This window comes from Pinus tabuliformis, chromosome 2_1 (genome assembly GCF_031772625.1).
Source record: "Pinus tabuliformis cultivar Carrire ecotype Pingquan chromosome 2_1, CPIR1, whole genome shotgun sequence".
NCBI classification, from domain to species: Eukaryota; Viridiplantae; Streptophyta; class Pinopsida; order Pinales; family Pinaceae; genus Pinus; species Pinus tabuliformis.
This window is the reverse complement of record NC_142299.1, coordinates 639,595,878-639,612,025: the sequence shown is the minus strand read 5'-3', so window position 1 is coordinate 639,612,025 and position 16,148 is coordinate 639,595,878. Positions and strand designations below refer to the sequence as shown.

Below are 16,148 nucleotides of genomic sequence, written 5' to 3'. Positions count from 1 at the left end.
CGGAGAAAGCTGATACATGTTAACTAAAGAAAAGTCAAAGGATCGGATCTCTACAAAGATGAATAAGGTAAGGTTGAAAAAGGTATGTATAAAACTTTGTTCATTTGCAATAAATGTCAATTTTAGTGCATGTAATGCTAAGATATTGATATCTTGAAGGATAGGAATGCATAATAAAAAGAGTTGCATTTGGAGATTTTCCTTGCATAGAAAGACTAGGTTTATGATATCTAGAAACGAAATAAATTCCATCTCACGTATAGAAGGTTTTTCTATGGTTTGGAGCTAACACTTTATTGTACTTGTAGAAATTGCAATTTTTAATGAATGGTAGGTCTTGAAGGATCCAGGGTTGATAAACCCTAGCAAAGAATTAAATTAGAAAACCCTATAGACAAACCCTAGAACTGATCATTTTCCGCTAACAAGAAGAAACCCTAGCTCTTGGAAATGACAGATATGACATCTTGCTGATGTGAGGACAAAGATGGTGAAAATAACAATAGGACCTAGACTTTTCTCAAAAGATAAGTACTCTACATCTCCTCTCCTTGTTTACTACTGTTGCTATTGTCTTTGTACTTTGCTCAATTATATTTGTTCTTTCATAGGCTTCTAATAAAGTTTGCAAATCGATTATAAGAACTGCCCAAGACTTGAAAGCAGATGAAAGAATGGAAAGAATGTAGCAAAGCACGAAGATGGAAGAATGTGATTGCAGAAAGAAAGAGTAGTTTGAAGGTTCTCCCAGTAAGAGGGAGAGGATCAAGTGAAGACGATTGCCTCAGTTAGAAGAGTTACTCCAAGTTTTTGAAGAAGCCTCATAATTAAAGAGGACCACTTACTTTGGAAATGAAGGATTGATGAGCCAAAGAAAGTAATATTGACTTCAGAGGGAGCTGGAAGCATAAGTTGTCATGAGGGATCATACAACATGGGACTTGAGGTTTCCTAGAAGAATATAAAGCAAAATTTTGTGCATTGTAGAGGTAGAAGATGTGGTGGTTGGTACAATTAGTTGTGAAGCAATTTGGCTTTGTAAAATGTTGTGATGGATTATTTGGTGACACGTTGGACTCGATGTGAAGATTGTTAGAAAACTAGGAAGGTTAAAGCTCATTATGATGTGATGCAAATAGAAGCCGAGAAACTACAATGGGTCTCCACTGGACGAACAAGTAGCCAATGCATTGATGAAGTTCCTTCTTAGAGTATTTTTGAGACAAGTGTAGGCTTGTGGTTATCTCCTCCCTGGTTGAGAGGGAGTGAGGGTGGACACCGTATTTGCCATGCATCATGTACTATGGCCAGGACTAACAACCATAAGCCTAGTGCATGGACATTGGTAAGGAGATTGGTGGATTGGATAAGCTTCAGGGACACAACCTTGAGTCATTTATTGTGGTTGACTAGGATTAACATCCTAAGTTGGATACATGGACTTGGTAAAGAATGGTCCAGAGGACGTACTTTTCCTTGAGATTAGGAAATGGTCCTATAAGGTCATACCTTCGGAACACCTAGGTGGGGTATGTGCCTTGATAGGCGTCGGTGTCGAAATTTATGCCTCCTAACATTGTACTATGATATAGTGGAGAGATAAAGCATATTTTGTAAAGGCCTTTGTATTTTGACAATGCTAGCTATGATGATGTAAATCATCATTGATGCTTATCAATCCGGATCCTTTCTTATAGAAGTTCTCAACTTGAGAATATCTCGATAAGTCATTATGAATACCTCCCTAGTTAAGAGGGAGTGTTGAAATTGTAACTAGGTTCAGTCTTCATAATTATTGTACTTGTATCAATATATATTTCATGTAAAAACTAAAAAAATTATTATTATTATTATTATTATTTTTATCAAGCATGTTCTTCATGCTTTATTTTTGGTCAAAAGAAAAAGTCAAGGGCATGTTCTTCATGACCCTATAAAAAGAAGAAAAAAAATGAATTTTGCAAATGTCATTTGTTCCTCTAAGTTGCCAAGTGTGAAAATTCCACAACAAGAATCCCTATTGCAGCAACTGATGATATTACTCCTATTTGTTAAATTCCTTTAAACAAATTGCATGCAGTTTCCTACAGAAAACATCGTCATACATACACTGCAACCTTCACTTAATTAAATATTATGCGGAAACAAGAGACTGAGCAAGAAAGAAAATACAACACAATAGACACCGTTATTTTTGGACAAAAGTCCCCGGAAAAACCCAATGTGGGAAAACTGGTGCAACGGATATGAGGGTTTATCATTATTAAGCAGTAGCAAATTCTGAATACATCTCTAAATACCTCTCATGTTATTCAGTTACAGAGATAGAAATACTGGCATAAAGATTTGTGACATTACCTCACACAATCACTGAGAAAATCTCGGCTGAACCGGATACTGAATGAAGTGCCTTTGGCAGGCCCTACGCTGCTCTGCGCAGTCCTTACACAATCACTGCGTCAACCTCTCTAGGCTCCGCGTCACCTAGTCTGCTAATCGATTTGTTGCTCAGAGTCTCTGCTCTCAGCCTCCCAGTCTCACACCCTGGCTCCCGACTTTTGAAATTGACTCTCCTCAACAAAATCTCAGACTCTCTCTCACCCTTTGCGCTGCCTCTGCATGGCCCTTCGTGGCCTTGTGTCAGCCTTTGCATCTGGGCTACTAGATCACTCTCTGCCTCTCTCTGCTGATGATTTTCTAACTGAGAAAATCTCTCTCTCCGGATGCTATCCTTGCCCCTCAACTGTAAGAAATCTCCTCAATCATAACTTCCTCTTGATAACTTCTCACTTCAGAAATTCGATTTCTTGATCTCTTGGTTTCTTTTCCAAATGACCCTCAAACCCCTTCTTATATCTTTCTATTGGACAACCAATGACCTAGATTAACTCCTAATCAAAAGATCTGATCATTTTGGCATGATCTCCGTCTTCTTCTAGAAGTTACACCCATAATTAGATTAATACCCATTAATATTTTTAATTTCCTAAGTTTAGACTTACGGTCCCATTAAAAAATATTAATTATTTTAATAAAATCGTCTCTATGTGGAATTTCCCAAAACGCTTTCTGGGTTCTTTGGAATACATGTGCCCAAGCCTCCCTGCAAAATTTGAGGCCTAGAGCACATCCGATGCTACCCCAAATCAATACTCCCTCTTAGCGAGGAATGTGCTCTAGCAATATATTGCTGCTGCATATTGCTTTGACTCTGAAGCATCATCCTCTGCATTGCTGATGTCTGACATGTTTTCCACCAACTACTATGCTGCTGATCTCTGACATGTTTTCCACCAACTACTACGCTGCTGTTGCGACTGTACTGTTGCTGACACCACCACTGTCAACACTGCATCCGTACTACAACTCCTTCTCAAGTGCTGCATTTGTGCTGCTGCTAGAACTGCCACTGCCAACTGCCACTGCACTGCAAATTGTTGCTGCTACTCCATCAACAACGAAAAAACATCCAAAATTGCTGAACTAACTGTGTTCAGTATGATACCACGTGAATGCTGAAGCTTGACTGCTGCTGGTCTCCGCACTGACCCTTTGAATATACTGTGTTGCTGCTAACCTCTGGTCTGTGCCATCTGCATTGCTGCCAACTCGTCTCTGCCCTGCTCAGGCTCTGGCGCTCCTAGCCACTGTAACTGTCTCCCCGAAACTCCTTGGTACCATCCGAAACTAGTCCATCCTGCTACTCCTGATTTGTGCTCTTGTAGCAAGGTATTGATCCGAGAGGTGGACTCCTCAAGGACCCTGCCCATTTGTAGCTCTTTCGAACTATAGCTCCAAATCAACCCACCTCCCTCTTGGAGGTACCTCAGTTGTCATGGTGAACTCCTCTTCGATCTTCGCAGGCGCAACCTTCGGATCGTGTTTCTCATCGTTGTCCTTCTTGAGAGGACACTGAGTAGTGTAGTGACCCATCTCACCACACCTGAAACACTTGATCTTCGAGACATCCTTCTTATGTCTCTGCTGCTCCTGTTGTCCCTTCAATGCAAGGGTTGCATTATCTTCCTCCTTCTTGGGCTTCGATCCACTGCTGCTGCTGCTTATGTTAAGTTTGACCTTGACTAAGTCTCCTCAGCTCTTGGTGTTTTAGAGCTGCCCACATCTCATCCCAATTAGGCAACTCTGCTCTGCCCAGGATACTCTGGACAAGGACTTGCCATTCATCTGAGATAGAATTGAGGGCCAATCTAACTAACTCTGAATCCTGAGGTGTATGCCCCGCAGAAGACAACTCATCATGGGTTTCCTTGAACTTCGTGAGGAATGGATCCACACGCTCTCCTTTCTACATTTGAGTAGATCTCAGCGTCTGCTCTTAGTACATCTTCGACTGCTCGGAAGAACCTTGATATAATGTGGCCAAGGCATCCCACATCTCCTTAGCAGTACCTCTGCTAGAAACGGGACACACCACGTGATCCTTGACTCCATCCAGGATCCTCTTGGCCTTCACCATTTCATATCTGTACTTCTTCAATGGATATGCATCTACAGGGACAACCACCACGATGTCGACATATGTCTTGAGGGCATGCTCATCTAGAAGGAATGACATTATAGCCTTCCAGATGACGTAGTTGGATGCTCCATCCAACCTGTCCTGATCCCTCAAGCCATTGGTAGCCATATCTGCCAAAAATGTCAAAAGTCCCCTCTCTCCTTTCTGCTGCTATTGGGCTAGCTTATGCACTCCTTGCTGGAGCTAGTAAAATTACTGCTCTCTGTTGGTGCTCAGCTCTAGAGAATTCGAATTCCTTCGCTAGGAATTCTCTGAGGAAGAAATTCCCTCGACTGTGCTTCTCCTCTTTCTTCTGACGATCTTCTGCCCAACAAACTACCTGCAGAAAAATCTGCGCCCCACCAACTCTCCTCACGCTGAGGCTTCAACGCTGCTCCCTTTGCCCCAACAAAAATTCAAACTGGAAGTCCTCTCCGTCGATTCACTCGGAGAGAGACTGCCTCGAAAATCTACCCTCCCGACTTGGAGTGCGCAAACCCTCTGGGGTTTCGAACTACTGCCTCCTGCGGCTTTTTCAAAGCGCTGGATCTATCGACTCTGCTCTTCTTGATTCACTTGCAGCTCTGGTACCATGTGAAAATTCCACATCAGGAATCCCTACTGCAACAACTGATGATATTTCTCATATTTGTTAAATTCCTTTAAACAAATTGCTTGCAGTTTCCTACAGCAAACATCGTAATACATACACTGCAACCTTCACTTAATTAAATATTATGCGGAAACAAGAGACTGAGCAAGAAAGAAAATACAACACAATAGACACCGCTATTTTTGGACAAAAGTCCTCAGAAGAACCCAATGCGGGAAAATGGGTGCAACAAATCTGAGGGTTTATTATTATTAAGCAGTCGCAAATTCTGAATACATCTCTAAATACCTCTCAAGTTATTCAGTTACAGAAAGAGAAATACTGGTAGAAAGATTTGTGAGATTACCTCACACAATCACTGAGAAAATCTCGGCTGATTTGAATACTGAATGAACTGCCTATGGCAGGCCCTATGTTTTTCTCTGCGTAGTCCTTACGTAGTCTCTGCGTTAACCTCTCTAGGCTATGTGTCACCTAGTCTGCTGATCGATTTGTTGTCCGGAGTCTTTGCTCTCAGCCTCCCGGTCGCACACCCCGACTCCTGGCTTCTGAAACTGACTCTCCTCAGCAAAATCTCGGACTCCCTCTCACCCTTTGCACTGCCTCTGCGTGGCCCTTCGTGGCTGTGCGTCTGGGCTACTGGATCACTCTCTGCTCTTTCTATTGATGATTCTCTGGCTGAGAAAATCTCTCTCTCTCTGGATGCCATCCTTGCCCCTCAATTGCAAGAAATCTCCTCGATGAGAACTTCTTCCTGAGAACTTCTCACTTCAGAAATTCGATCTCTTGATCTCTTGGTGTCTTTTCCAAATGACCCTCAAGCCCCTTCTTGTATATTTCTGTTGGACAACCAACGACCTAGATTAACTCCAAATCAAAGGCTCAGATAATTTTGGTTTGATCTCCGTCTTTTTCTAGAAGTTACACCCATAATTAGATTAATACCCATTAATATTTTTAATTTCCTAAGTTTAGACTTAGGGTCCCATTAAAAAATATTAATTATTTTAATAAAATCGTCTGGGTGAAATTTCCCAAAATGCTTTCTAGGTTCTTTAGAATACATGTGCCCAAGCCTCCTTGCAAAATTTGATGCATAGAGCACATCTGATGCTACCCAAAATCAACACCAAGCCTAGGATGACAAGTCAACTTGCTCAAGAGTCGTGTCTTTTGGCATGTGGAAACAACTATATATTGGCACCTATCCTCCATCATTTTGGAAACTATTTGGTGATCCTCTGAGGCAAAACAGTTCGGGTCTGTGGCATGGATTCTTGAGGCATACATGACTGAGTTTTTGAGACACATCAACAAAGATTTCAAGGTTAAAATTTGTCTTGCAATATACGAGTATCTAAAGGCTCTCTGTGATGGAAGTTTTCTGTGATATATTTCTCTTTGTAATGCGAAGATCCTATGACATATCTCTCTATGAATGATGCGAGTTCCTGTAGCACAATTCTCTGGGCTAATGTGAATTTCAGAAGTACATTATATTATGGTGATGCTAGTTTCTAGAAATACATAACCTGTGCGATGTCAGAGATCTGAAGCATATTTTTTCTGTGTGATTCACGCTATCTGAGACACCTTTCTTTGTGTGATGCAAACTGCAGAAAGACACCTTTCTCTTTGTGATGTGAGCTAGAGGAAAAGATCATTTTTCTGTGAAATGTGAGCTACCTTCTTCTGTGTGATGTGGCATCTAAGAACAAACATGTGGTAGATTGATTGACTATCTTATGGACAGAACATAGCAGAGGTTGGAGGGCTGACTTGGCACTTGGATCACTGGTTTGTTTGACTTGGATTTCTCTTGTTGACGAAGAAGCTATAAGAAAGGATTGACGAGTTTTCCCCTTGTGGGTTTTGCCCTAGCCTTTGGCCTAATCTTTGGTGTTTCTTGTCTCTTGTGCACTATGATTTCTATTTTCTTGTATTTGAATGGTAATTGCTTGATGAATAATAAAGGAAAAACTAAAGAAGAACATTAAATAACTTCACAAGTAATTATCATGTTAAGAAATTCCCCTTTGCATTGGAATTTCAACATAAAGGACATGTCTCAACTTAGGGATAAGACCTTTAAACGAAAGGGCTTCCAAATATTTATATGGGGCTCATCATTGTACAATCAATCATCATATTTTCTACAATCAATTTCTTATATGCATTTATAGAATTATAGTCGACATGGATTTCTTTATATTCTAGACATTTTGGATATTTTATTTGTGAACGAACTTTGTTCATCATATAAACTTTTTTGGATCTCTTTGGTTTCCCTGAGTTAACAAGTTATGAAGATTTTATATTTACAATTTTTTTTAAATTGAGACCTAATGTGTGCATAGACAAGACATGTAAGAGAAAGTGCTTTTAATCCTCCAATTTCTTAGTATCAGAATGATTATTTATTCTTTCTTCCCATCATGTTTTAGGTTTTGTGCAGTGCCCAATTTGATTATGAATGTCATAAGTTCTTTTTTATACTAACAATGTTAATTATCTTCTTTAAGCTAGCTATGGTAAAAATATACTTTTGATGTTCTAAATTGAGGGTAATGATATCTTTATAGCAATGTTTTACAACTCGGACTCGGACTCGGACTCGGCCGAGGATCGACTCGGACTCGGACTCGGACTCGGTAATGACTCGGCCGGCTCGATTTCAATGACTCGGTCGTTGTAAAAAATACATTAAATATTTATTTTTTTTATAAAAAAACATAATTTTAAATATTGATGGGGATGGACAATTATTCTGGTGCTGGGCAAGCAGCAAGCAGGAAGGGGATCAATTTCTTCAAGTTACCTCATGATGACATCAACACTGCATTATGATCTTCAATACAAGACTTTAATGTGTCTTCAATGAACTGCACCAGCTCTAATAATAGTTCTGCACCTTCTTCAAATCTGGTCCAAGGTTAGTCCCAAATATTTCTTCAAGTCCAAAGATCTGCACCAAGGTCCAAGAGCCCCTTCAAATGCTTTCACAATGTCTTCACAAGTCTGCACAATTCTATAAGGTTCTTCCACAGATTAAGTCATGCACAAGTCTGCAATTTTAGTTCCGCATTCACTGTATAGGTCTGCAAGTGGACTTTGGATCACAGATTGCTTTTTTAAACAATTTCTTCAAATAGTTTTTCAAACTGGAACAAAGTCACTTCAAAATACACTGCAACAGGGCACTGAGATTCCTTCAACGGACTCACAATATTCTTCAAACTACCTTTCTGATAGATATGTTAGTCTTGATAGATCCACGGTCCAATCAAAGGTCACTATGATTTTCACTGCCCTCAAAGAATCCAAAGAGAAGAACTATTGTTACAACAAGTCTGCAATATTTCTCAGAACTCAATTTGCAATACAAATGCTAAACAGGTTCGTAAGTCCAAAATGAAATTTTTGTCACAGTTCTGAAATGTCTCCACAGGTCCGAAGTGTAGGTGACAGTTCTTTTGTAGTCTGAGCTGCTACAGGTAGACAGACTTCAGGTGATTGTAATATAGTCTGAGCTCCTTTGCAAGTTAGTAATTTTCCACAGATCCGCAATTCCACAGGTTTTGAGCCTCCAACAAGAGACCGAAGTCTGCAACACTGAGCTTGGATCAATGTTTCTTCACTTAGTCTGAGATCCAGGCAAGTCTGTTCACTGTGCGAATTCAGAAAAACTATTCAATTATGATCTGAGCCCTTCAAAAGTTACTGCCTTGTAATCCGAGTTTTTATGCCCAAACAGAAATATCGTTTTCCTTCAGTTCATTATTGGATTTTGCCCAGCTGTAGTTTCATTGACTCGGCCGAGTCAATACATGACCCGGCCGGGTTGACCGAGTCAACTATGACTCGGCCGAGTCATTGGATGACTCGGCCGAGTCATAGTTGACTCGGTCAACCGAGCCGGGTTGCTGGCCGGGTCAAAGATTTTGGTAATGGCTCGGTTCGAAACGGCCGTTTCGGAGTTGACTCGGCCGGGTTGTAAAACAATGCTTTATAGTACTTTCAAATTTTCCTTTCTAGGTGTAAGGCTTTGAGTCATTTAACCAAAAAATGTAAAGCTCTAAAACATAATATGTGTTTTCTTCAAATCTGCTTGCAACTTAAATGACTTAACCAACATTCATATAACTAAATTACTCAGTTTGGTATGGAGTACCTACCTGTATTCCTGCGGTTGATGATGCCTCAAGCTGCTCCCGCTTCTGTTACCAAAAGACCGAAACCACCCAGCCAAACTGAGCATAACCTCGATACTCAGTCCAGTAAGCTTCTCAATTGAAGCAGACTGTTCCCCCGTGCCCAGAAACCTCAGAACAACAAGGCTCTCCTTCTGTTGGTAACTCCGGTTTATAAATTTCGCCCCTCTTCAGTATGTCTCTTCCCTTGGTTCTTTCTTCTGCTCCCGATGCCCCTCCAAAACTGTTCCCTGCCCCCTATATGCTGTTTCTTGGCGGTGGCCGCCCCCTCCACCAGCAACCCACTGCTTCTCCTTATGGTGACACCCTTCCCATGTCACGTGATATGTATTTCTTTTTAAAGGTATATTGATATGTATTATGAATTTTGGTTTAATATTCTTTTTTGTTTGTTTTTAATATAAGGGTCCTAGGTTCATACTAGGTACCTTATCTTTAATTTATTTTTTATCCTTTTATTAATTTCTTAATATAATTTATTAATATTCTAAGATATATAATTATATAACCATCTTTTAAGATTAGCTTAATTTTTAACATCTATCTCTTTATAATTATTTTTACGTTATACATTTTAAATTTATATCATTGGTATTTGCCCATTAATCATGATGCATTAAGCAATATGGGTGTTGATGGGTGAATATAACTTCTATTTGAAGGAGTGTCATGATATTTAATACTTATAGTTAATTTAGTATATAAATACTAGTGCGGTGCATGCGATACATGCATATGTAGCTATCATATGCATGCATCGTATGCATGCTAATATTCTTGTGTTCTCTATATTATAGATAGGTCGTTACATTAGGTATCTAGACTAGCAATGCTTGGTGTTATACTTGGGAGTGGAACCTAGGTTTAGATTTTACATTGTTTAGCCCCCCACTAGGCGAACTCTACTTAGATGATTACATCTTTCTTGTTGGTGCGAGCAGTGGGTAGGGGCACGAGGAGGTAGGCAAAGTAGCACAATTTAGCCCTCATATTTCTTATACCTTAGGGAACAACAAAACCATTGGTAGGAAGGCCCATGTCAAGTTGTCATATGAGGTTTTGAGATACTTTTACACCTCACCAGTGGGCAATGTCCCTCCACTAGTTCTTGACAGTGGGTCACCTCTTTTGGACACAGAGATATGCCTTGAGCCTAATCCATGTCTTCCAACCAATCTTTTAAATAGAGCTTGTTCCCTTCAGCCTTGGATAGTAGGAAAGTTGTGCATTCGACTTCAGACAAGGTCCTCCCTATCCTTTGTCGAATGATGGATGTTTGGAGCCCCTAGCCTCTTCCCCTTGTACTTTGTCCCAAAACATTGTATCTCTCTTTGATAATGAGTTAGTTGTGCTTAGATCCAATAGATTAGCTTAGAGTTTTTCTTTGATAGGATTGTGTTTCGCACTCCATATTTTGTATTGCCATTTTGCACTAAATAGTTGTGTTGGCCTAGTTTTGTCATTTGTTGAACATTAATAAACTTGTCTTATATCTATTTCTCTGTTTTTCCACAAATTTTCTTTGAGTTTAGTTGTGAGAGTGCTTTTAATGGTATCAATGTTTTGTAGAGTTGGCTCCCCCTTCTCCAATAATATAACAAAGAATCAACATCTTTATGACACCCTCTCTTATGTCTCAGATGACAATTATTGGGATTCAAAGCAATGCTAGAAAGACTCTTATCCTTCATGTTAATTTTCTTGTTCTTTTAGATTAGGCACCTAATGATAGACTTGCTTTTAATGGGTGGACGCCCAGCCTTCAAGAGGAGGATTAGATAGGCCATATAGAATCATTGCATAAAATATTTTAATTTGAAAATATAGTCGGGCACGTAGAATCAGAAGTAGATGTTGAAAAATTAAATGTGGATTATGCTATTTACCATTTATTACTTGCCTAGCCATTTTGCTTGAATATAAACCAGAAAAATTAAAACCATGTAAGTGAGAAACCATAAAGATTATGATTTCACATGTGTATAAGACAACAAAATATAAAATCTCTTACAAAGAAGGGAGGGAGAATTAGAACCCCAAGGAGTAAATCAGCTATTCTTGTCCAAGGTCAAAAGTTATGAACAGATCCATTTCCTTTTGTTTTCAGAGTTTGAGTGATGTAAATGAATTCATTTTTGAGGTTCCAACTTGATGATTTATAGGAAGAAAGGGAAAATATTTAAATAGTTTTAATGGATATCGACTCTGTTGAAATAGATTTGGCATTGCTAATGTTCATTGTTAATTTGATATATCAGGGATAGCATTTGCCATATGGTGGAGGCACCAGCTGACGTGTCAACAGAAATAATAAAGGATGCTGTTCGTGTTGCTGAAAAAGCTGTTAGCTCACTGAAAGGGGCTGGAGTCTTTGCCGTTGAACTCTTTTTGACTGGAGAAGGTCAGGTATTTGGTAACTATACCCAAAGGCACCTTGCAGGGTTGATGAACTTGTACGATTCTCTTGATGCAAATATTTAAAATTGATAGTTATGGCATTCTTTTCGATCAGTGCATGCATATGATATTGATGAGACGTGTGACATGCTATGAATTTCATGGATTTTCAGCATGAGCCTGAACTTATGGGGAGATTGTCAATGCCGTGCAGATTTTACTTAACGAAGTGGCTCCAAGACCCCACAACAGTGGTCATCATACAATTGAAGCATGTTATGTCTCACAATTTGAGCAGCATTTGCGAGCTGTTCTTGGACTTCCGCTTGGTGATACATCTATGAAAGTCCCAGCTGCCATTATGTATAATTTGCTTGGTGAAGAAGAGGTCACATGGATATCCTTTTCCAAAAAATTAATATTGTGTGGAATTTCCATTATTCATGCATTTTCATATTCCCATATGTTGCTAGATTACTGTTGCATTTGAGGAATTCACATAATCAATATACATAGCACATGATATTATGAATTTTGCTATTTTTATTGGTATCCAGATCAGTCTTCTTGTTGTCTTTCTTGAATACCCACAGACTTCTTAAAATCTCCACCAATGTAGAAGCCACCCTAAGGCTTGAAGGAGTGAATTTTTGTTCTAAAAATTTATATCTGATCTGGATCCCAGGAGAAAATTAAGGGACAGCTGCAAACTTGAGGAAGACGTTATGACAGAAGCAGTTTATCCTACGTCAGGCATATAAATCAAGATTCTGTGGGATTTAAAACCACATAAATGATTGATATTATATTACTTAGAATAACAGAATACAATAGATGTCCAATAAAAGGTGTACAAGCTGGACGATTTTCAGATGGGTGTGGAACACAACAAAACCACAAAGGTGGAGAGAATAATAAATGTTGCTTAGATGAAAGATATGCTGCAACAAGTACATCACTAGAGCCTGAGGTGGTGTAGACCTAACCTCTAACCTAACATTATAATATAGGCTTGGTCATGTATCATAGAACATTAACGGACTTAGATGTTGTTAATTGTTATCACTCAATATTGGAAGGGATTGAATGACATCTACGGAAGGTGTTGTTACAACGAGTTGTGTGTTAAAATGGTAAAAGCTCCAACCCACGCCACACAATCCTAGTGGCACTTGGGTAGGTCACCCATTGTCACTTCAACAACCTACCTTGCCTCTTTAGGTCAGCTCTCCTCTGGCTCTGAGAGGGGCTCCCATACAGATCACTAGGGCTTGGTCGAGAAGAGCACAAGGTGATGCCAAATGTAGCCTTAGTGATACGTTGTTTAGATTTTGGGTTTTTTGTAAAGGAAAGAAGGTGGTGATGGAGGGACTTGATGTAAAGCCTTAAAATTTAAAGTGTAAAAACAAAGTATAACAATTTATGAATTTATCAATTTGATGCTGAGTACCTACTTGGGGTTTCTGTGGAGGAAGAATCAAGATGCTTTTGATATGCTCCTGCTCTCACTCCCGCTCCCATTACCAGAACGACCAAAACCTCCAAGCCAAACTGAGCACCACTTCAGCACCTAACTCCAAAGTACTTCAAATTCGAGGTGCTCTGGCCCCTGTGCCCAAATTCTCAAGAACAATTGATCTCAGACTTCTTTCTATCAGTAACATGTAATTTATCTTCTCTGTAATTCTTCCTCTTTGTCTTCACCAAAAAAACTCCCCCTCCACTTGGTCTCAGAGTGCTCGGATTAATACTTATCCTCAGGGGGTCGCCACCTTCTTCCACTGCCTTCATTCGATTTTTTGCCTTAGTCATCTATTGTACGTGTTATCTTAGGGAGAGATAATTTGATATATAAAGGTGGATAAGTTTAATTTTCATTCTTTGTAATATTTAAAATGTAATTTAAGACATAACTTTATTTTATAGTATTGAAATAAATGAACAATTATCCATAACACATACAATTTTTTTTCCCTTTGGAAAAGTCGTAATTTTAATTAAGCAAAGAAAATTACATTTTGTAGATGCAAAAGCATATGCTGTATGTGAGGCATAAAGCCCATGTTTCAAAATAAGATAAAAGTTTACTCTATGCAGAGAGTATTAAACTGTCATATATAAGTCTAGTATCATTATGCATATATAAAATTATATAAACAAAAAGTATTTTCAGGCTCCTTCAGAGCTAGTTAATCTGATATGTCTATATAAGGTCTATGGTAGTGCTGATGGAAGGTTCCATCCCTCTGCTCCAGTATCCTCCATGTCCCTATAGGCTTGTGCGCTGCTTCCTTGGATAGGAGATCGGCAACTGTGTTTCGCTCCCTGTATATATGATGACAAACAAAAGTGTCAAAAATATTGATGAGTCTATGAACTTCTTCCATGATATGTCTCAGAGAATATGCATTGCAATTTGCAGTTTTGTTTATCCAATTGCATACAATTTTTGAGTCCCCATATAGTTGTAAGTTTCTGCAATGTTTTTCCAGTGCAAATTGTATGGTATATTTGGCTGTGATAAGCTCAACAAAATTGTTTGTGCCTCTGCCTAGTCCCATTTGTATTTTGAAAGAATGAGATTCCGAAAGGTGTAGTATGGCACCACCCCCACAACCAATGTCTTGTGCTGAGCCGTCAAAATAAGCCCAGGGATGTGAATGATTTATGCTTTCAGGGATAATATGTCTGGGAGTAGAGCTAGATTCATCCTCGGGAATGATTTGGTAATCAGATAGGATGCGGGCTGTGATAGTCGACCAGTAGGGGGGAGAGTTCTGAAAAATGTATCAATTTCGGGCAATCCAGATAGCCCAACATGTGAGAATAGGGATATTTCTGGCTTTCATCGAGGAGGCAGCAGACCACCATGCTTCCCAGGCCTCACGAACGGACATGCCCTGCCATTGAGGGAGAGAGGGTAGATGTGAGTGTATAGAACTCCATAGATCTTTTATAGCCGGGCACATGAGGAAGAGGTGATCCACAGTTTCGTTATCAACTTTACATAGACCGCACCAGAAGGTTCCATATTCTTCTTCCTTTTCTGAGGACCAAATTTCCCAAACTTTCCTTACCTCTTCACCATGGCAGTGTATGCTTGATTTTGCTCGTTTGATCCTACATCAATTTTTGCCTTCAACCTAGTTTCTTCAATTTTGCATAGTGACCAAAGTTCACTGATTGGAGTAGCTTCCTTCTTCCCGTAGATGCTTGATATAATGTTACCCCATTTCTTCAGTAGTGCATAGAGCACTATAGTAGTCATTTCCTTGTCATTATTTCTTCAAATTCTTGTAGTTGGTCCCTTATTTCTGACACCCTCATAAAGTATGAGGCTATTCCTTCTTCGTTTGATATCTTCATCTTGTAGAGTTCTTGTCTTAACGAGATCACTTCTCCTGTAGTGCTTACAGAGAACAATTCTACAAGTTTTTTCATAGATGTCTTTTGACTTTTCCAATTTTGCTACATAAGGATTCTTTGAGCCCTTATTTCCATTTTCATGTATTCAGCTAGAGCTAGAGCTTCTTCTTTTGGAGGTTTAGTGACAAAACCCTTAACATGCTCAACAATTTCATTTTCCAACAATTTCATTTTCTATGAGGATCAAATCTATCCTCTTCTTCCATGCAAGAAAGTTTGACGACCCAACCAATTTGTTGCTCTCCTTGCAAAATGAAGTCATTTTGATAGATTCAAATATAGATATAAAGATACTTACTTGTCAAGTGAAGATGCTCCTTGATGTTAATATCTTCAACTTGATGCCTTCTTGATTTTGATGATGATAGAAGATGTCTTCTTGATGAAGATGTCTTCCTTCAAAAGTGATCCTTCAATGAGAGGGAGATCACCTTGATTCCTTGATGATGATGATTACACTTCTTCCTGCTTCTCTAGAATGTAGAAACTTTTATATGCTTCAATGTGTAGTTCTTCTATGGTTGAGCTAGGTTTTTTAGGTCTTCTTAGTTCCTTCCAGTTACGCTTGTCAAACTTACAACTTCAAATTTCGGCCCTAACTCAAATTTTTGGCTAGCTATTGCAAACCTGCAATTTCTGCTTCTTCTGCAGAAAACCTAGGTCACACATGTGGATCAAATATGGAAAGATTTGCCTCCTTTTGACTTCGCTTCACCTTGATTTCTTCTCTTGACAATTCGGCTTGCTAAATAGTCCTTTTTTAACCCAAACTTTGGCTCCTTTGAGTGACTGCAATTTTTCAGCTTCAACTGCTGTAAGATGATGCCCTATTCTTCATACGTGTGGAGGAGATTTAACCCAAAAACATATCAGAAAATGCTTCGCTCTTCTTCCTTTGTTGGGTATAAGGATTCTTTCTCTTTTCTTGATCGAACTCTTCTTGATGCTTCTTAGATGCTTTTCTAGTGCTTCGACCCTTGAG

The 16,148-nt window shown here is 39.2% G+C and overlaps 1 protein-coding gene across 1 annotated transcript in view; it reads left to right on the top strand.

Annotated features, from left to right (window-relative positions):
- LOC149202175 (phosphoribosylaminoimidazole carboxylase, chloroplastic-like) overlaps nucleotides 1-16,148 on the top strand; it is a 253,651-nt gene that overhangs the window by 98,499 nt on the left and 139,004 nt on the right. The window contains exons 8-9 of the mRNA XM_089403118.1: nucleotides 11,602-11,749; nucleotides 11,955-12,128. Coding sequence (XP_089259244.1) covers nucleotides 11,602-11,749; nucleotides 11,955-12,128 — 322 coding nt within the window. The remainder of the gene's footprint in view (nucleotides 1-11,601; nucleotides 11,750-11,954; nucleotides 12,129-16,148) is intronic.